Consider the following 21,656-nt stretch of genomic DNA (forward strand, 5'->3'; position numbering starts at 1 on the left):
GCTGCCTGTATGAAAAGGGCGCCACCATAGACATCAATGTTATTTCTGGAAATATGGGTTACAAGGTGTAGAAAAGGGCGCCCAAGTTTTGATATGGGCTACACCAGGCGCCTTTTTTTGTAGCCGAAGTTTATATGGGCTACACCAGGCGCCTTTTTTGTAGCCGAAGTTTATATGGGCTACACCAGGCGCCTTTTTTGTAGCCGAAGTTTATATGGGCTACACCAGGCGCCTTTTTTTTGTAGCCGAAGTTTTTATATGGGCTACACCAGGCGCCCTTTTTTGTAGCCGAAGTTTATATGGGCTACACCAGGCGCCTTTTTTGTAGCCGAAGTTTATATGGGCTACACCAGGCGCCTTTTTTTGTAGCCAAAGTTTTTATATGGGCTACAAGCGCTGGAAGCCGAATTATTTCATTCCCCCACTATCCATGACGGCCTGGAGGGCGAATAGCAATTAACACATCCCGGAGTTTTTTTGTAGCCAAAGTTTTTATATGGGCTACAAGCACTGGAAGTCGATTTATTTCATTCCCCCACTATCCATGGCGGCCTGGAAGGTGAATAGTAATTAACACATCCCGGAGTTTTTTTGTAGCCGAAGTTTTTATATGGGCTACACCAGGCGCCTTTTTTGTAGTCAAAGTTTATATGGGCTACACCAGGCGCCTTTTTTGTAGCCGAAATTGGTATATATGGGCTCCACCAGGCGCCCTTTTTTACAGGCGCCCTTTTCATATAAACCCGTGAAATAATGTATATACTCAAGTATAAGTCTAAGTATAGGGGTCGACTTATATACGAGTCACAGGCAACACTGAGCAATCAGTGTACTGATAGTGACATTCCAATTTGCAGCATTTTACCCAGTGATAAGTGATACTCTGAGGAAAGGTAATGCCAAGAAAACACAGGTCTGAAAGTCCTGGCCACAACAATTAACAAGGAAAGTGGTGCGGGGGAAATACTGGGCTGCAGGAAGGGGGTGAATCATTGCAACACTTGGGGCCTGGAGGAGGTATTGGCTGCACTAAGTGACAGGGGGGGTCAATGGCTGCAATACTGTATGCAGTGCAGTCATTAACCCCTCCTGAGACCCAAGTGCAACCATTAACTTTGCTGGGTAGACTTATACTTGAGTTAATAAATAAATTCCAGTTTAAGAGGGTTGAATATTGGAGTCAACCTATACACAAGGTTGTGCAAATTTGGACAGAGGCGCCAGGCAGGTTAAAATGATCTAAAGACAACTAAAAAGGAGGAATACAGGTGGACTTACCGCCTGAAATGATGGACAATCGAGATAACAATCAGAAATAACAATTTATTTTGGCACTCCACAACGCGTTTCGCAGGTATAACCCGCCTCATCAGGCAAGGAGTGCAAGCTCAAAAAGGTCCAATAGTGGCAATGCGCCTCTGTCCACTATTGGACCTTTTTGAGCTTGCACTCCTTGCCTGATGAGGCGGGTTATACCTGCGAAACGCGTTGCGGAGTGCCAAAATAAATTGTTATTTGTGATTTGAACAATCTCGATTGTCCATCATTTCAGGAGGTAATTCCATCTGTACTCCTCCTTTTCAGTTGTTTTTAGATCATTTTAACCTGCCTGGCGCCTCTGTCCAAATTTGCACAGTATATAGTCCACCTTGGGTGGAGGGGACTGTCCCCTTCTTTCTATCTACAGAGAGTGACTTCTTAAACCTGAGTGGGGTCAGGTTCTAATCAGTGCTGGGCCGAAATTACGCATTAGCGTAATTACGCATCGTAATTCACTACAAATGCACCGTAAGCGTTACGTGTAAGGTTACGGTATTACGCGTAATTAATTACGCGTAGACCGTGGGTTACGTTTTACGCGTAACAAATTACGCGTAAGACAGTAAACTCCCATTGAAATTACACAGTCTGCCGTAATCGCGTAATATTACGCTCCCGTATAATATAAAAAAGCCGCCGACTTTAAGGGTTAATAGCAAAGCCCCCTTAAGTGCTAAGAGCCTCAAATTTGGAGAATATATTAAGGAGATCAGAAGGAATAAGAGGAAAAAATTTTTTTTCAAAAAGACTTTATAGTTTTTGAGAAAATCGATGTTAAAGTTTCAAAGGAAAAATAGATACATTTAAAAACCCGCCGACTTTAACGGTTAATAGCAAAGCCTGCTTAAAATTTAGAAACACCAAATTTACAGGGTATATTAAGGGGATCAGTGGGAATAAGAGGAAAAATTTTTTTTTCAAAAAGACCTTATAGTTTTTGAGAAAATCGATTTTTAAGTTTCAAGGGCAAAAATGTCTTTTAAATGCGGAAAATGTCAGTTTTTTTTGCACAGGTAACAATAGTGTTTTATTTTCATAGATTCCCCCAAGTGGGAAGAGTTTTACTTACTTCGTTCTGAGTGTGGGAAATATTAAAAAAAAAACGACGTGGGGTCCCCCCTCCCAGACCTCTTTAACCCCTTGTCCCCCATGCAGACTGGGATAGCCAGAATGCGGAGCACCGGCCGCGTGGGGCTCCGCACCCTGACTATACCAGCCCGCATGGTCCATGGATTGGGGGGTCTCGGAAGGGGAGGGGCAGCCAAGCTTTCCCCTCCCCCTCCGAGCCCTTGTCCAATCCAAGGACAAGGGGCTCTTCTCCACCTCCGATGGGCGGTGGAGGTGGAGGCCGCGATTTCCTGGGGGGGAGGTTCATGGTGGCATCTGGGAGTCCCCTTTAAAAAGGGGTCCCCCAGATGCCCACCCCCCCTCCCAGGAGAAATGAGTATAGAGGTACTTGTACCCCTTACCCATTTCCTTTAAGAGTTAAAAGTAAATAAACACACAGACACTTTGAAAAAGTATTTTAATTGAACAAAAAACATAACCACGAAAAAAGTCCTTTAATATTCTTAATTAACCATTAATACTTACCTGTCCCTTTAAAAGCCAGTTCCCACGCAATATCCTCGGAAATATACTAATCAGTTACAATGTAACAAAGTTATTACAATGTAACAACTTTGTTACTTTGTAACACCACCGCACCCGACGTCACTCGCCGCCACCCCCGCGTCTGCGCTGACCCGACAGAGCTCTGAGCTATATAGCTCAGAGCTCCCTAAGCATCTTTGTATTTGGGCTCCAAGGAGCCCCATTGGTCCTTAGCAGACCAATGGGGTTCCTTTAAATCAAAAGGAACCCCATTGGTCTGCTAAGGACCAATGGGGCTCCTTGGAGCCCAAATACAAAGATGCTAAGAGAGCTCTGAGCTATATAGCTCAGAGCTCTGTCGGGTCAGTGCGGGACGCTAAGTCCCCGCCGCCTCCCGCTGTCAGCCCCGCCCACATCTGTCACCCACATGTCACCCACATGTGGGTGACATGTGGGTGACATGTGGAAGAGGCGGGGAGGACAGCGGGAAGCGGCGGGGACTTAGCGTCCCGCACGGACCCGACAGAGCTCTGAGCTATATAGCTCAGAGCTCTCTTAGCATCTTTGTATTTGGGCTCCAAGGAGCCCCATTGGTCCTTAGCAGACCAATGGGGTTCCTTCTGATTTAAAGGAACCCCATTGGTCTGCTAAGGACCAATGGGGCTCCTTGGAGCCCAAATACAAAGATGCTTAGGGAGCTCTGAGCTATATAGCTCAGAGCTCTGTCGGGTCAGCGCAGACGCGGCGGTGGCGGCGAGTGACGTCGGGTGCGGTGGTGTTACAAAGTAACAAAGTTGTTACATTGTAATAGCTTTGTTACATTGTAACTGATTAGTATATTTCCGAGGATATTGCGTGGGAACTGGCTTTTAAAGGGACAGGTAAGTATTAATGGTTAATTAAGAATATTAAAGGACTTTTTTCGTGGTTATGTTTTTTGTTCAATTAAAATACTTTTTCAAAGTGTCTGTGTGTTTATTTACTTTTAACTCTTAAAGGAAATGGGTAAGGGGTACAAGTACCTCTATACTCATTTCTCCTGGGAGGGGGGGTGGGCATCTGGGGGACCCCTTTTTAAAGGGGACTCCCAGATGCCACCATGAACCTCCCCCCCAGGAAATCGCGGCCTCCACCTCCACCGCCCATCGGAGGTGGAGAAGAGCCCCTTGTCCTTGGATTGGACAAGGGCTCGGAGGGGGAGGGGAAAGCTTGGCTGCCCCTCCCCTTCCGAGACCCCCCAATCCATGGACCATGCGGGCTGGTATAGTCAGGGTGCGGAGCCCCACGCGGCCGGTGCTCCGCATTCTGGCTATCCCAGTCTGCATGGGGGACAAGGGGTTAAAGAGGTCTGGGAGGGGGGACCCCACGTCGTTTTTTTTTTTATATTTCCCACACTCAGAACGAAGTAAGTAAAACTCTTCCCACTTGGGGGAATCTATGAAAATAAAACACTATTGTTACCTGTGCAAAAAAAACTGACATTTTCCGCATTTAAAAGACATTTTTGCCCTTGAAACTTAAAAATCGATTTTCTCAAAAACTATAAAGTCTTTTTGAAAAAAAATTTTTTCCTCTTATTCCCACTGATCCCCTTAATATACCCTGTAAATTTGGTGTTTCTAAATTTTAAGCAGGCTTTGCTATTAACCGTTAAAGTCGGCGGGTTTTTAAATGTATCTATTTTTCCTTTGAAACTTTAACATCGATTTTCTCAAAAACTATAAGGTCTTTTTGAAAAAAAAATTTTCCCTCTTATTCCTTCTGATCTCCTTAATATATTCTCCAAATTTGAGGCTCTTAGCACTTAAGGGGGCTTTGCTATTAACCCTTAAAGTCGGCGGCTACCTAACATTGATCCATGCGTCAACTTTTCCGCTTGGCAGCATGACCTTACGCATTAATTGCTAGTAGGAATTTACGCGTAAGCCTATAACGTAACAACTTGAATTACGGTGTTCTTACGCGTAATTGCGTAAGGGCAATGCGTAATTACAGACATGTACCGAAATTGAATGTCTATGCCGTAAGCGTAATTTCGTAATGCGTAATAGCGTAAAATTACGCGTAATGATCCGTAAGCGTAGCTTTTTCCATTACGATCAGCACTGGTTCTAATGCTCCCCACCTGCATTTCAAGTGGTTGCCTATGTGGTAGCCCGTGTTTGTGAGTATATCCACATCTGTTAATTATTTCGCCAACAATTGTTAGACTTACTGCACTATATTGGGCTCTCGGTTTTTCTTTTTGTTTCAAGTGCACTATACACAAGGTTGACTTGTATTCAAAAATATATACAGTAATTAATGGAAGAAATGCAGATTGTTTCTGAAATAACTGAGACTTGTTTTGTTAAAGGGTGCAAAGCCAAAAGGATGAAGGAACTTCTCCAATGTCACAAGATATCTACACTGAGGAGGACACAGTGAAGGAACAGATTTTGGAAGATGTTACGGGAACACGGAAAGTGAAGGATGAACCACAAGTTCCTAGAGAGGAGTCCACCACTTCCAGCGGGGCTTTCGGAAGTCTAATTTCAGTAGAGAAAGTAGAGAAAGTGAGCATACAGACACAGACAGAAATACAGCTGTGCGAGAGTGACGTGGGATTCAGTACCGGCTCACAGGATGTGGAGGAAAGCAAAACTGAGAAAGGAAACCTGCTAAATGATTTAGAAACAAACAACCAGCCGAGTCAGGCTTCTGAGGTGAGAACTGAGAAGAGGCGCAGAAAGAACAGGGGAAGACGTTCTACCAGAGCACATAAGAAGGACCATCCAAAGCCTGGCAGGGATGGTGAACAAAAAGCTCCCTCAAGCCAACTTTTAACCATTACCTTTGGTAAGTTTACTGTTGTGCACTGTTCTAACTTCAAATGAGCTATCTTGGCCAAACATGTGAGAAAACGGCCTCTAGTTGTTAGTGTGCAAACTGTGCATGTAAACCCAAAACTTAAGAAGGCAAATCCTTAAAGTAGTAAACTTTCAAATGTGATGGAGACAATTTCACGTAGTAGACAATGGGTAGGAGGGAGGCACCCAATGGGTGTTCTATTTTAGTGTTTTAAAATATAGATAAAAATGATTAAAAAAAGAGAGGCAGTCACTTACCTCTCCAAAAGAAACCAGTTCAACCGGAATAAAGTTTTTATTAAAAAAAGCAATCTGACAACGTGTTTCACGGGTTATGGCCCGCTTCCTCAGGTCAATATAAAATGCCTTGATAGCATAGGTGATTGAGTGTAGGTGCCTATGAGGGTACCGCTGGCTGCCTAACGCTAAAGGACACCTATAGCTACCTATGGTCGGCAAAGGAAGTAAGGGAGAGGTGACAGCTAGGTCAGTCAGCACACTTGCTATTCAGTGGGGTTTGTAGGGTCATGGAGGGGGAAGTCTGGGGTGCCAGGACATCTGTGCCTATAGGCTCCGGTGATGTAAATCTGGGCCTGATATATATATATATATATATATATATATATATATATATATATATATATATTTTTTTTTTTTTTTTTTTTTTTTTTTGTAAATAGCCTTAAGTTGGGTTCACTAACCTAATTGTGTATGGGTGGATTAGGGCTGGTAACATGGTTAGCCACATTTTTTGTAATAGAGGATTACAGTATACAATATTCTGGATGAGCGCCGTGGAATTACTGATTCTCCCCATGCAGTCCTGTGGCCACAGCTGAAGATCCTCTCTATAACTGGGAAGCTCCTGGCAGCGGGTGGATATAAATCATGTCTAGGGATTGGATTTGCTTCCGGTCCGCTTGATGTGTAACACTAACCTCACTCTGGCAGCTATTTGTCTTGGCTGGATTCCCGTGAGCTGTCCTAATGCTGGCATGCAGTGCTTGGCCTGTTATTATCTTAAGCATGACATGTTATGTAATCTCATGTTGTTACCAATCCTCAACTCATCACCCTCTTCTCTTTCTGTAATAGGAGACTTTGTTATGGCGGTACTAAATTGTTTGTGTGTGTGTGTATATATATATATATATATATATATATATATATATATATATATATATTCTGTTTGAGTTCTGTTTGACGCATGCTGACGGCATATCACATGACACCGATGTGACCATGGAAACCCGACGCTGGAAGTGGCGATTAGGTGACTTAACTCTCTGCCCCTTTGCTTATCGGCTGCTGGCAACTCTGCTGGGAAGTAGGTAGAGGAATCTGGACATCCATCGGCGGGCCAAATTCACAGTCCATATGGGCCAGATACAACACTAGACTAGTCCATCTCCTCATGGGGGATTCTCATGGATTTCCTTTTTTTTTTTTTTTCAAAAGCACCTAATAAATGACATTTGCTCACTGTCAAAATAGTGTGAAACTGAGTAGGCAGGCTGACCAACATTTTTGTATAGATCTTTTCCAGGGAGTGCTTTTGTAAAATACAAAGGAGATATTGAGAATCCCCCTTGAGGAGATGGACTAGTCCAATTTATTTGTAAGCGACTGCAACATTGGACAAAAGGCGTTTAGAGTGCATTTCACTCTGGGAGAAATTACATTCTTTTAATTATGTGCAAACATGCATTTACCGGTAAACTTTCAAACTGTTTCCGATACTGGCCCTTTATGATGACACTATTTTAACATAATTGATGCCAAAAACCCTGGATACGAGAGTAGAGCTGTTGTCCAATCAGACTCTTTTATTCACTTATAATTCAACAACAACTCTTATTGGTGATTGTGTACAAATGCTCCACTCTTGCATGTGGGTTGTCATCTATCAAGATATTGGTGTTGGTGTAGGTATATGGCTATGTATATGGATAAGACGTATGTATAAGAAGTTAACCTAAAAGGACACTGTTTGTGTTCTAAGGGACATTTTATCGCTCTTAAAGAGGAACTCCAGTGAAAATAATGTAATAAAAAAGTGCTCCATTTTTACAATAATTATGTATAAATGATTTAGTCAGTGTTTGCCCATTGTAAAATCTTTTAAATCCCTGATTTACATTCTGACATTTATTACATGGTGACATTTTTACTGTTGGCAGGTGATGTAGCTGCTGCATGCTTTTTTGGCAGTTGGAAACAACTGTAAACAGCTATTTCCCACAATGCAACAAGGTTCACAGACAGGAAACTACCAGGACCACGGTCCTCAGAGCTTCTTGTGGGAGGGGTTTCTCCACAATATCAGTCATACAGCGCCCCCTGATGATCTGTTTGTAAAAAAGAAATAGATTTCTCATGTAAAAGGGGGTATCAGCTACTGATTGGGATAAAGTTCAATTCTTGGTCTGAGTTTCTCTTTAAGGCAACCATTCATCAGGCGACTTCGCAGCCAATCGACCATCCAAATTTGATTATTTTAATTGAATCGGATGAAAATTGGTGCTGCCAAGTGCATGCCCAACTGATGTTGCGATCAAATTCGGGCCAAAATTGGTTGCATGAATCTGTCGAACATGCTGCAAGATGTCGGGCCGACTTGCTCGATCGGGAGTGGCAATCGACATCAAGACGAGCAACAAATGTGTTGAAATCCTCCCCCCCCCCAATTTGCAATATGTCCCAACAACGCTGAGATTTGGGTGCAGCCGGCGCCGCCATAGACCGTAATAGATATTGCGGCGACGTCAGAAGAACGAGCTGAAGTTACTTTTAAAACACTGTAATTCGGACGCCAGCAATAGCTGGAACCCGAAGTACATCATTCCCCATCATCCACTTGGACCTGGAGGGGGAATAGTAATTATCGCCGCCGGGACTTGTGCAGCAGCAGGATAAGCCGTATATCGGCTGTATTCTGCACCCAAGTCTCCCGGCGGCGAGTTCTCTCATATGCTGTGTACGCCACTTCTCCACCGCTGGGTCCGGGCGCAGTCCTTGGTCCATACACGGGCCCAATGTGGTTACCGGAGTAACATAGGCGCACACGTGGGGCGCATGTATGGACCAGGGACAAAGCCAGCGGCGGACAAGGACAGGTAATGTATAATGCACTGGGCACAGGGAAGGGGGGTGCATATTGCACATTGGGGGGCAGCGTCAGGCCGGCAAGGCGGCAGATGCAGCGTTACAAGGTCGGTTCCAGATAAATTTGGGTGTGAAATTGATCAGAAATCGTCCTGCAGTGTATGGACAGTTGACAGATCTCTCAAATCTGTCCATTGCTAGATGTATGGGCACCTTTATAGAGAAACTTTATCAATGAATGGAAGAGATTTCCCAGCAAGGTCCATGTGCAATTAACTTTTTCTCTTTAAGCCTCATCTACACGATACAATTTTCCATCAGATAGACGGATTTATTAGATAGATCTAATAAGAAATTGCATCGTGTGTAGATGTCCAAATTGTTTCAGATCAATTTTGCAATAGATTTTGCTTTGATAAGTACCCAAAATCTAATGCAATCCGATTGGACCGGTTGGAAATTATCTAATAGATCTGTCTAATAGATCCGGATCTGACGGAAAATTTTACCGTGTAGATGAGGCTTTAATTCTCTCCTAGGTGATATTTTAAACGTTTTAATAAAATGCCTTTATGCCTCCAGCAAGCAAGAAAATACTCCAAATAATTTTGATAGTTCTTTTTCAATTACTTTTTGATATTTCTTTAGTTGAAAAGTGCTGGAAATGTATTTTAAATAGAAGATGAAAAATGATCTCTTAGGAGAAAACTCCCTTGCCTTTTAAACCACCAGAAAAAGTGAAAATACTCAAAATAATTTACAGTACTTTTCCCCCTACTTTTTAGTACTTTTCAAGTGCAAAGTGCTGAAAAATCTTTTTAAAAAGAAGTTGAAAAATGAGCTTCTAGGACAGGGCTGTCCAGCATATGTGGCCCAGGCTGCACTCACTTGCCCAGACTATTTTTGTGTTCGGCCCCCTCCTCTGGCAGGCCCACTTTTAGTTTTTTTGTTTTTTTTCGATTGGTTCAGCCACCTGAAGGCAGGACATTGATGCTGTGCACACTCCAGCTCGAAAAAAATTTGGTGCTGGACACACCCCTTCCCCATGAAGTTGGACAGCTCTGTCCTAGGAGAAACATTCAATTCACTTTTTCAACTACATTTTTTCCTTGAAGATAATTTTTCATCTTCTGTTTAAAATAACTTTTTTTTTTCTAAATAATTTTGATAGTACTTTTCCACATACTTGTTGTACCTTTTCTATAGCAGAGCATTTTTTTGGTTGTTGGTGGCCTATAGAGATGTCGCGAACACAGAATTTTCCGTTTGCGAACAGCGAACGTCCGCAAATGTTGGCGAATATGCGAACCAGGCAAACTGCTATAGACTTATGGGCGGGCGAATTTTAAAATCTAATTTTGGCCACAAAAATGATGGAAAAGTTGTTGCAAGAGGTCTAACACCTGGACTGTGGCATGCCGGAGGGGGATCCATGCCAAAAGTCCCACCAAAAATTACGGAGTTGACGCAAAGTCGGGTTTTAATCCCTAAAGGGCAGAGATCACATTATGCACAACTCTGGGTGTCGGTGGGCTGTGGAGTGTCACACACAGAGAAATACAATAGTGCTATCAGAATACAGGGAAATAATAATGCACTGGAGTGGTTCTGTGCCTGCAACTTAATGAGGCAACAGCAGTAGTGTGCACACAGCTCTGGGTGTCAGTGGGCTGTGGGGTGTCACACAAAAAAAAAACAACACGAGACTGATGTGCTAGCCCTCAATAGGCCTGTTTGGGGTGCTTTCACAGCAAGTGGGGAACAAGAACACAGGCCTAACTAATGCTTTCCCTACCTACAGCAGGTCTGACCCTGCTCTCACTATAACAGTCAGCAGCCAGCAGAGAATGAATCCAACATGGCCACCACAACTGCTTTTTGATAGGGGGGTGGGGAGTCCAGGAAGGGGTGCTAGCTGATTGGCTGCCATGTGTCTGCTGACTGTGAGGTAAGGAGTCAAATTTGGCTCTATGATGATGTATAGGGGCGGGTCAAACACGCCATATGTTCGCAGTTCGTGGAGAATGTGAACAGCGGAAATTTGCCGGGAACTGCCAGCGAACAGTTCAGGCCACCTCTAGTGGCTTATTGATAACAGGTAAAATATCACCTAGGAGAAAAGTTAGGAGAAAAAGTGAGTTGAATAAGGCCCAAAGTGTGATGAAACATCTGGAACACTAAAAGAAGTCTACATAAAACTTTGTCTCCTTTTCTTGTGCATGTTTCGCTTCAGGTTTTTTTTTTTTTTTATTATTTTAATCATGAGTTGTTTATACATTACTAGTTCACTAGAAAACGTATATCCATTCTTCCCCTGCAGGTAAATCCTTGTTGTCTTATGCAAGTTTAAGTCTCGTTGCTTTCTTCTTCCTTATTGGTGGCACACAGTGTAAGTAGACCAAGAAATATGAATGTGTTTGACCTGACGTTATGATCAATTGTCCATAGAGAATTTGTACTTGAGGAGAATTCACTGTGAAACTGGAGAGCTGTGGTTGGCTGGTTGCGATCATGTGACCATCGCTCTCATTGGCTTCTCATTCCCGCTTACGCAGAAAGAGAAGATCACATGATCATGACTAGCCAATGCAGAGATGTACAAACCAATGACTGACCCGGTAACATGCTCCTCCATGACAATTGTTGAGAAGAATTCCTTTAGAATATATCCGATACATCTATTTTATTTAAAGTGCCCCTCTAGTTTGTACACAGAAATGTGAGTGGAACAGATTTAAATTTAAAAATAAATGAAGAAATGTAAATTTAAATAAAAATGTATTTTAGACAAATTTTTGGTTGCATGTGGCCAATGCTAGTGGTAGCTGGAGATCGTCATTGAGATCCAAATAATTTATCATTCCCAAATTCTATGCAACTTGGAATTGGGCCAAAAAAAATTCAGAAAGCGGATCTGATTGGCCCACTGCCAAGCTGCATACAATTTTCATTAAACTTACATGCAAGCCAGAATTGTTTGCAAGATATTGAGCATCTCGCCACATATGAAATGCAGCAAAAAGTACCCCACATATAAAATGACATATCAGTAACAGTGGTGGTGAGGTGGATGGAAGTGTGTGTGTGTGTGTGTGTGTGTGTGTGTGTGTGGTTTAATCTCAGTAGAGCTCCATTTTAACAAAGTAATGTCCAAAGAAAGGATTTTTTTTATAGGTGCTCTTTAAAATGAACTCTCAATGTATTCCCTTTTTTCAGGTTCTTTAGTGACACCCCCATCTGAACCTTGGCAGGCGTATGGTTTCTTCACAAACGACGAGCTCTGCAATGTGCAACTGGCTGTAACCAAAGGCAAGGAGCCTCTCTGTGAAATTCCAGCATCCGATTGCAGTGAGGAGACCAAACCTTGTGGAGACCAATCAAGGACCACCATAATTAACAGCACCTGTCTCCTCCTCCTCACTAAGCTGAAAGCTGATATGTTTTTCCTGGAGAACGGGCACATGAAGACCATCACAGGGATCAATAAAGGTAACAGGCATTGATAGAGGAATGGTGCAATACAGCACTCAAGGCTGAGACACCAAAGTGCGCCCCTCCATCCCTCCCCCCCGCCTAGCCGTCACACAGTGATTGCTATTAGACTAAGAGGCGCCCCAGGACCCCCAACACCTTAATCTCTAGTTATCTGGCTTACAGTCACTGCCATGTATCCCCATTCCGTATTTCTCTCTGCTTCAAACACAATAGGGGAATGGTAACTGAGTGAGTTGTGTGCCCCCTTCTACACTGCGCCCTGAGGCTGGAGCCTCTCTCGCCTCTGCCTCGGCCCAGCCCTGTGTTGGAGGGCAGTCAGCATCTGAAATTTGGTGGTGTTGATTTTAGTTTGGGAGCGTCAGGATTAGGTTTTGTAGCAAAATAAAATATAGAAAAAAATAGATTTTGCGCCTTTTCGTCGTAAAAATTTTTGCCCTAAAAAATATTGTTTTTCTGCATTTTCACACTTTTCAAGTTAAGAGAAGGATTTACGAACATTTTCTCAAAATCGAAAAATAGCATTTTCGATGTGAAAATGACTATGGCAAAGATTTGCAAGCAACAGTGTTTCTGAATCGTGAATAATGAAAATGAATAAATACAAAAAAAGGAGAAAGAATCCTATTCCGATCCCACACCACTCAGTGTAATAACAAGAAGTTTTGAACCAGGATGATATTATTTATTGGCTAGCTTAAAGGGAAGGTTCAGGGAGGGTGGCTAAAAAATAAAAATCAATTTCCACTTACCTGGGGCTTCCTTCAGCCCGTGGCAGGCAGGAGGTGCCCTCGCCGCCGCTCCGCAGGCTCCCGGTGGTCTCCGGTGGCTGACCCGACCTGACCAGGTCGGCTGCCAGGTCGGGCTCTTCTGCGCTCCAAGGCCCGACACTTCTGCGTCCCACGCCGGCGCTCTGACGTCATCGGACGTCCGCCGGGCTGTACTGCGCAGGCGCAGAACCACTGCGCCTGCGCAGTACAGCCCGGCGGACGTCCGATGACGTCAGCGCGCCGGCGTGGGACGCAGAAGTGCCGGGCCTTGGAGCGCAGAAGAGCCCGACCTGGCAGCCGGCCTGGCCGGGTCGGCCACCGGACACCACCGGGAGCCTGCGGAGCGGCAACGAGGGCACCTCCTGCCTGCCACGGGCTGGAGGAAGCCCCAGGTAAGTGGAAATTGATTTTTATTTTTTAACCACCCTCCCTGAACCTTCCCTTTAAAAGAATGATAGCGAGCTTTCGGCAGTGCAGCCTTCGTCAGACTTAAAGAGACGCTGAAGCAAAAAAAAATAAATAAAAAAAAAATATGATATAACGAGTTGGTTGCGTAGTACGGATAATTACTAGAAGATTAGTAGCAAAGAAAATCAGTTATATAGTGTGTTTTATAGCATTGCATCATTCTCTTATATTTGCAGTTTACACGCTACTCAGCATTCTAAATGATTTTTTTCAGAGCAGTCTTGTGAACTATTGACCTGTCCTCTGGCAGAGAAAAAGAAAATTCTTCACTGACAGCTGATATAATAAACTTCAGAAGACAGCCCTCTCTGCAACTTTAAAAGTCGCAGAGCTTAATGGCTTTTTTTGCATAGAGATAACAACTAGAGTTTCTTAACTCTCCCTGTACTGGAAACAATATTAGACTTATGTCTCTGCTCCTAATGTTTTATTTCTTAGCTGTACTACACATATAAATCATCATAATTTTTTTTTTTTACTTCAGTGTCTCTTTAAATTCTGTTTAAGACTAGGTTCACGCTTATGCTAAAAACTTATCCGTGGCTACGTTTTTTGGCCCTGATCAAAAACGGAGCCACGGATACCAATGTTAAAAATAGCAACAGTCTTTCAAAACTGATCCGTCTGCGTTCCGGGGATCCGTTTTGAAAAACTGAACGGAAGGTCTGGATTTGCAGGATTTTCACGGACCACGGATACACGGAGGGGTAGTGAAAATCAATAGTAAAACGGATCCCCCTCTACGCAGGCAGCTTTGGACACATAAACGGATCTGTTTCTGTTGTCCAGCCTGTGGGTGGGGAGGAGGGCGCCATGCTGGAGGGAAAAGCAGCCAGGACGGTGGCAGCTATGGACACTAGCTTTGGACACAAAGGTGCATTTGCATAGCTGAATCTCTGCAGTCTGACATGCTAAGAACAGTGTAATATTGAAGCAGAGTTACAGTATATGAAATGCCTGTGGTGTCAAGTATCACATACTATTACAAATGTTTATGTTGCACGTAAGTTACATTTCCTCTGCGTTCTACAGACAGCTGAGTCAGAGACACAGGCACAGCTGCTGACAGCAGTGGTGCTCAGCAGAGCTCGAATATTCGAGTAGCTCGAATATTCAAGCTCTTTTTCAGCTATTCGAGTTTGAATACCGAGCTCGAATAGCTGCAGCTATTCGAATGGGCTATTCGAGTGAACTCGAATAGCCCACTCACTATTCGAGCTATTCGAGCAAACAGCGCTATTCGAGCTCAAATACCGAGCTCGAATAGCGTCATAGCCCAGATTGATGTCCTTAGAGCCAATCAGAGGGCTCCCAGGCCCTCTGACGGCAGCCAATCACAGAGGGGGACCCTGGCCAGCCCCTACCCTATAAATAGCGGCCGCCATGTTCGGTTTTTCCGTCCTTGCCTGACTTTGTACAGAAAGAGATCTGCTCCTTTGTGCTTTGGCTTAGCAAGTGCTCTATAGTGGTCAACTACCTAGCGTTTTTGCTCACATACACCTGCTCTATACACCTATATTGTTGTTAGCTAGATAGAGATTGTATTTTAGTTAGTAGCTTGTGTGTTACATAGAGACAGGCAGCTGCTGCAGGCAAGCTTACACAGCTTTAGGCCTCAGGGCCTTGCCTGTGTGGGCAGCTGTCCTCCTGTCCTCTGTTAGTTTATTTCTCATCTATACCAGTGTTTCTGCTGTTTATTCTACCCTGTCTTGTCCTTTACTTACTGATTGATTATTGTATTTTGTATACTGTACTAGGGACACTCACTGTTACTGTTCATAGCTCCTGCGTGTGTGTGTGCGTGCACTGTCTGTAGTGTACACAGTACACAGTATTCCCTTCTACTGAATCATCTGATTACTACTGAATCTGAGTATTGTATTTTCTAGTTCTTACTGTACTAGGGACACTCAGTCACTGTTCATAGGCTAGCTCCTGCGTGTGTGTGTGCGTGCACTGTCTGTAGTGTACACACACTCTATTTCCTTCTACTGAATCTGATTACTACTGATTATTGTATTTTCTAGTTAGTGTACTAGGGGACACACTCACTGTTCACTGTTCACACTTACTGATTCCTAATTATTGTATTTTGTATTTGTACTGTACTAGTAATCACTTAGCGATCTAATCACTTAGTGATTAGTGTCACCTCACCCACCAACCCACTCCATTAAAGTACCCCACTTTTTCACCCGCCCTTTTAAAAAATGTTTTTGTTTACGCCCAAAACATCAAAGATGTCTGGAAGTGGCAGCCAGCGCGGTTTGGGCAAGGGGAAGGGCAGCAAGGGAATCAGGAGGAGAGGGAGCAGCATTGTGGCAAGCCGCGGCCGCGCCACCATGCACAGTTCCGCAGCAGCAGAAGCTGCGTCAGTGGCTAACATTCCGCCTATAGCCACTGGCCGTGGACGCCTTGGGCGCCGCCCAGCAGGAGCAACTCACGCTGCAGAGACACAGCAGCAGCAGCGTGTAGTACCTGCTCCTATTTTCCTCCAGCCGGGTCGGAAACGTCCCATTGAGGAAAAGGATGCAGACACTGTGGTGCAACTGATGACGGAGGATGAGCAGCCCGCCATCAGCTCTGCATCCGAGGCCTCCACCCTCACCACCACCACCACCACCCCTGTTCGCAGCAGCCGCCCAGCAGGGCCTGGGGAGGAGGCCAGTTCACCGTCAGTTGGCGATCTGTCATTCAGCAGTCTTTTGACCCCAGGCATCATGAGTCAATTGTCTGGTGTTGTTGGCGGTTTGGAGGAGGAGAAGCTGATGGGCACTTTGGGGGATGAGGGATTGGACAGCAAGACTGTGGCGACAGTCAAGCAGCCCATCCATGCATCCGGAGAGGAGTTTGGGGGGTCATCATCCCAGCAGGACATGTTTCAGGAGGTGGAGGATGATGATGATGATGATGACGTGGTGACAAAGAGTGGGTGCCGCCACCACCAGCACCTGGGGATGTCATCATCAGCAGCTCTGAGGAGGAGGATGCGCTTGTGGGCATTGCAAGGAGGCACATCATTGCAAGCATCGGCAGCAGTAGGCAGGTCCCACAGCCTGCTGGTGTCTCAGGCTCAGCAGCAGCAGCAGCAGCATCTGCCAGTACCACCACCAGCCGAACCCAAGCCCCCCCCCCCCCCCCCCCAACCACCACAGGGAGACAGGCAGCAGCGGCTCCAGGCCGTAGGGGGCTTTTCTTGTCACCAATCTGGCAATTTTTCACCATGCCCACAGTTGACAGCAAGTACGCCACTTGCAACCACTGTCAGCGGAAGTTGAGCAGAGGTGCAGACCCCTTAAAGTTCAGCACCAGCTCTCTGATCAACCATCTTGCTGCTAAACATTACCACCAGCATGAGGAGTTCCAGAGGCTGAAGGCGTCTGGTGCTGGCAGTGGCACCACACCCATCACTGCACAGCCTTCAGCAGCAGCAGCAGCAACAGCAGCCACCCGCCCTCCTGCTCCTCCAGCAGCACCAGCAGGAGTGAGGAAACACACTGCTCCTCCCTCCTCTGCAACTCCTGCCGCCGACACTGAGGCCTGTTCTGGCAGCCAGTCCTCAGTGGCCTCCTCTGCTGTCTCCGCTGGTTCCCGTGCTAGCAAAAGGCAACGCCAGAGCCTTTTGAGCGAGTCCTTCCAGGGGGTGGTTAGGGCTCTGCCTCCCGTCGCGTGCGTCAGCTGAACGGCTTGCTGGCACGGGCCATGTGCTCCCAGCTCCTGCCGTACACGCTCGTGCAGGAGGGGAGCGACATGCGTGCGCTGCTTGCTTGTGCAGCCCCAGACTGGCAGCTCCCCAGCAGACACTTCTTCGCCCGCCAGGTCATGCCTGCACTGCACCGCTTTGTCATGGCCAATGTGGAGCGAGGGCTGGAGCACGAGGTTGGTGAAAGGGTCCACGTCACCATGGACTCCTGGAGCAGCCGCTTCGGGACAGGCCGCTACCTGTCCTTCACTGTCCACTGGGTCAGCTTGGTGGAAGGGGGTGAGGATGGGAGAGCAGCAGCGGGCACAGCAGCAGCAGCAAAACAGTGGGTGGTGCCACCCCGCAGGGTCAGGGGAACTGCAGCAGGTTCCTCCGATCCTCTGCCATCCTCCGGCACACCTGGCCAAACCCCCCGCCTCAGCAGCAGCGTGAAGCCACGCCACTGCCAAGCGCTGCTGCAGTTGGTCAGCCTTGGGAAGACCAAGCTGACGGCAACCCATGTGTTGGCCAAACTCCAGGAGCAGGAGAGGATTTGGCTGACCCCCAGAGGCCTCAGAGTCGGAGAGGTGGTGGCCGACAATGGGGCCAATCTGGTTGCCGCGATCGACAGGGGAAACCTGACCCACATACCCTGTCTTGCCCACGTGCTGAACCTGGTGGTGCAGAAGTTCTTGCGCACCTACCAGGGGATGGGCGAACTGCTGGAAACGGCAAGGAACGTTGTGCGTCACTTCCGGCGCTCGCCTGCAGCCTCTGCGAGCCTGGAAGACGTGCAAAAGGAGCTGGAGCTGCCACGCCATCGGCTGATCCTTGACGTTCCAACTCGCTGGAACTCCACCCTGGCGATGTTGGAGCGTCTGGTTGAACAGAAGCACGCTGTCAACCAGTACCTTGCCCTGGCCACTGTGTCCGCCACTCAGAAAAGGGACAAGACCAGCAACATCCCGTCCATCGTCCCCGATGACGACTGGGGGCACATGCAGCAGGTGTGCTTAGTGCTGGCTACCTTTCTGCAGGCCACCAACATGGTGAGCAGGGACCATGCTATGGTGTGCGAGTGGGTGCCCCCTGGTTTGTCTGCTGAACAGGGCCCTCGATGCTTTGCTAGAACAGGAAGCGGCAGCCTTGGCCCAGCAGGAGCGGCATGCAGCTGCACAGTCCACCTCTGAGGGGGAGGAGGAGGAGGACTTGGTGGAGGTCCCTGACCTTGCTGCTGATGAGGGGGATCAGCACAGTGCAGCTGAGTTGATGCGGGGGTGGAGAGAGGATGAGGCGGCAGAGGAGGAGGATGAGGACAGCACTGCCGTCGATGTGCCAGCAGACGTGGCCCGCCTCTTCCCAATGGCAGCGCACATGCTGACGTGCCTGCGCAAGGACCCCAGGGTGATCCAGATGAAGCAGAGGGAGGACATCTGGATCAGCATGATGTTGGACCCGCGCCTCAAGGGGAAGTTGAGCCAGTTCCTGCCTCCTGCAGGAGGAGACCCAGCGCAACAAATAAGGAGCTTGCAGCAGGCCCTTGTTGAGCGCTTGGAGGAAGCCTACCCCCAGCCTTCCACCCCCACTGTCCAGCCAGCACAGAGGCAGCAGCAGGTACCTGCATCCAGCAGCAAGCGCCCCACAGACCTGCTGTCTCTCAGCAACGAGCTCTACAGGACTGTAGAGGCTCCAGCAGTGACTAGAGAGGAGGTGCATGCAGCAGCATCCTCCTCCGGTCACAGCCAGCGCCTGACCCGCATGGTGGCTGACTACATGGGGTCCTACAGCGGGCTTGACAGCGATGCCCCTGTTGATCCCATGGAGTATTGGGTGAAGCGCATAGAGATCTGGAGCGAGCTGGCGCAGTACGCCCTGGAAGTGCTGTCCTGTCCCCCTTCCAGCGTGCTGTCCGAGCGCTGCTTCAGTGCAGCTGGTGGCGTGGTCACCGAGAAACGCTCACGTCTGTCTCACAAGTCTGTCGACAGACTGACGTTTCTCAAGATGAACCAGGCGTGGGTGGAAGGCGAGTTCCTGGCCCCTGTTGTCGGCGAGAGGGGAACATGAACTGGCTGCCGGAACCATTGTTAATATGCCTTACCACCCTTTACCACCTCCTGGCTCCTGCTCACTACTAAGCCAGCCTGGTTCAGTTTGACTATTACGTCGCCTGTAGCCACACATTTTACACCTACAGTGGGCTGCTGTGTACTGCCCTTCTGCTGTCTGTCTGTGTTTCCCACTACCAGGGTACACAGATTTTACCTTCTGCTGCCACTCTGCCACCAGCTATTACGTCCAACAATAGCTATATGTTAAATTTGCTGTAAAAAAAAAAAAAAAAAAGTAAACCATTAAAAAAAAAAAAAGGTTTAATTTTTCTGAGGTGCCCGGGTTGAAAACAGTGTTGTCCCAGTTGTGTATTGGACACGATGTGGGCTGCATGACCGCTGTCTGGGACCTCCTGTTGTGTTTATTTACGGCCCTGGTATCACCGCTAGGTACCAGGGCTATTATGTCACGCTGCCTACCTACCTACTGCCACACTCACACTACTCCTCCATTCCTCCTGCTGCTGCTGCTGTCTGCTGTGTTTCCCACTGCCAGGGTACACAGATTTTACCTTCTGCTGCCACTCTGCCACCAGCTATTACGTCCAACAATAGCTATGTGTTAAATTTGCTGTCAAAAAAAAAAAAAAAGGTTTAATTTTTCTGAGGTGCCCGGGTTGAAAACTGTGTTGTCCCAGTTGTGTATTGGACACGATGTGGGCTGCACGACCGCTGTCTGGGACCTCCTGTTGTGTTTATTTACAGCCCTGGTATCACCGCTAGGTACCAGGGCTATTATGTCACGCTTTCACAAACACACAAAGTTATCCTGCGCTCCAAATCGAGGTTACACGGTCAAGGATGATTCCCCTTTGAAGGTTCCAGCACTGCAGCGCTCCGGTGATGGGTAGTTAGCAGAACAACTGAAAAAGGAAGGAGCGCGCCATAGTGCATTAAACGTATTGGGGGGTATTTATTGACACATACAGGTTGTACTCACAAACATAGAAGTTAAAATCGCATGTCAGCGGACAGCCAGCCGCTTCCCTCAGTGGTGGAGAGTAGCACGCTGTGGCCAGCAGCGCGAATTTCCGATGTCCTGGGCTCCGTCTCGCTGGGGGGTGGGCGTGGCTGGATTCAGTAAGCGTGTGACGTCATGACGCGTTTCGGCGCGCTGCGCCTTCGTCAGATGACGTCTACACGCTCTGGAGGGCTTACTAGTAGTCTCTCTCCGTTGGGTCGCCATAGCGACTGGAGAAAGCTAAAACAAACTTTATTGTTCCGTCGTGTGGGGAGGGGGGGCGGGTGTATTGGCCAGCACGTCATCCTCCACCACTGTAAACAATTCTAATTCAGATAAACACATGCAGAGCGAATAGACCTTTACATACATAGAAAGTATATATGCGCAAAATGAATAGAATCAATAAATAGATAAATAAATAAACGAAAGGGAGTTTTTATGTGTATATACATAAAAATACGTGAAACTTAAAAGGTGTTTAAGTGATGATTGGTACTTCAACCGTTTTTTCACACACATCCTGCTGCGCAAAGCTAATTTAGTAACAGTGACAGCTTAGCTTTGCTGTTAGCCTCCCCACACGACGGAACAATAAAGTTTGTTTTAGCTTTCTCCAGTCGCTATGGCGACCCAACGGAGAGAGACTACTAGTAAGCCCTCCAGAGCGTGTAGACGTCATCTGACGAAGGCGCAGCGCGCCGAAACGCGTCATGACGTCACACGCTTACTGAATCCAGCCACGCCCACCCCCCAGCGAGACGGAGCCCACGACATCGGAAATTCGCGCTGCTGGCCACAGCGTGCTACTCTCCACCACTGAGGGAAGCGGCTGGCTGTCCGCTGACATGCGATTTTAACTTCTATGTTTGTGAGTACAACCTGTATGTGTCAATAAATACCCCCCAATACGTTTAATGCACTATGGCGCGCTCCTTCCTTTTTCAGTTGTTCTATTATGTCACGCTGCCTACCTACCTGCTGCCACACTCACACTACTCCTCCATTCCTCCTGCTGCTGCTGCTGTCTGTCTGCTGTGTTTCCCACTGCCAGGGTACACAGATTTTACCTTCTGCTGCCACTCTGCCACCAGCTATTACGTCCAACAATAGCTATATGTGTAATTTGCTGTAAAAAAAAATAAAAATAAACCATTAAAAAATAAAAAAGGTTTAATTTTTCTGAGGTGTCCGGGTTGAAAACTGTGATGTCCCAGTTGTGTATTGGACACGATGTGGGCTTCACGACCGCTGTCTGGAACCTCATGCTGTGTATTTACGGCCTGGTACCACCTCTAGGTACCACAG

At 46.8% G+C, this 21,656-nt stretch overlaps 1 protein-coding gene across 3 annotated transcripts in view; it reads left to right on the forward strand.

The window, feature by feature from the left end:
• LOC137521938 (uncharacterized) overlaps positions 1-21,656 on the forward strand; it is a 69,096-nt gene that overhangs the window by 40,464 nt on the left and 6,976 nt on the right. For all 3 annotated transcript variants that reach the window (XM_068241888.1, XM_068241889.1, XM_068241887.1), the window contains exons 4-6: positions 5,270-5,751; positions 11,188-11,256; positions 12,084-12,356. In XM_068241888.1, the coding sequence (XP_068097989.1) occupies positions 5,270-5,751; positions 11,188-11,256; positions 12,084-12,356 (824 nt within the window). The remainder of the gene's footprint in view (positions 1-5,269; positions 5,752-11,187; positions 11,257-12,083; positions 12,357-21,656) is intronic.

Source organism: Hyperolius riggenbachi, chromosome 6 (genome assembly GCF_040937935.1).
Source record: "Hyperolius riggenbachi isolate aHypRig1 chromosome 6, aHypRig1.pri, whole genome shotgun sequence".
NCBI classification, from domain to species: Eukaryota; Metazoa; Chordata; class Amphibia; order Anura; family Hyperoliidae; genus Hyperolius; species Hyperolius riggenbachi.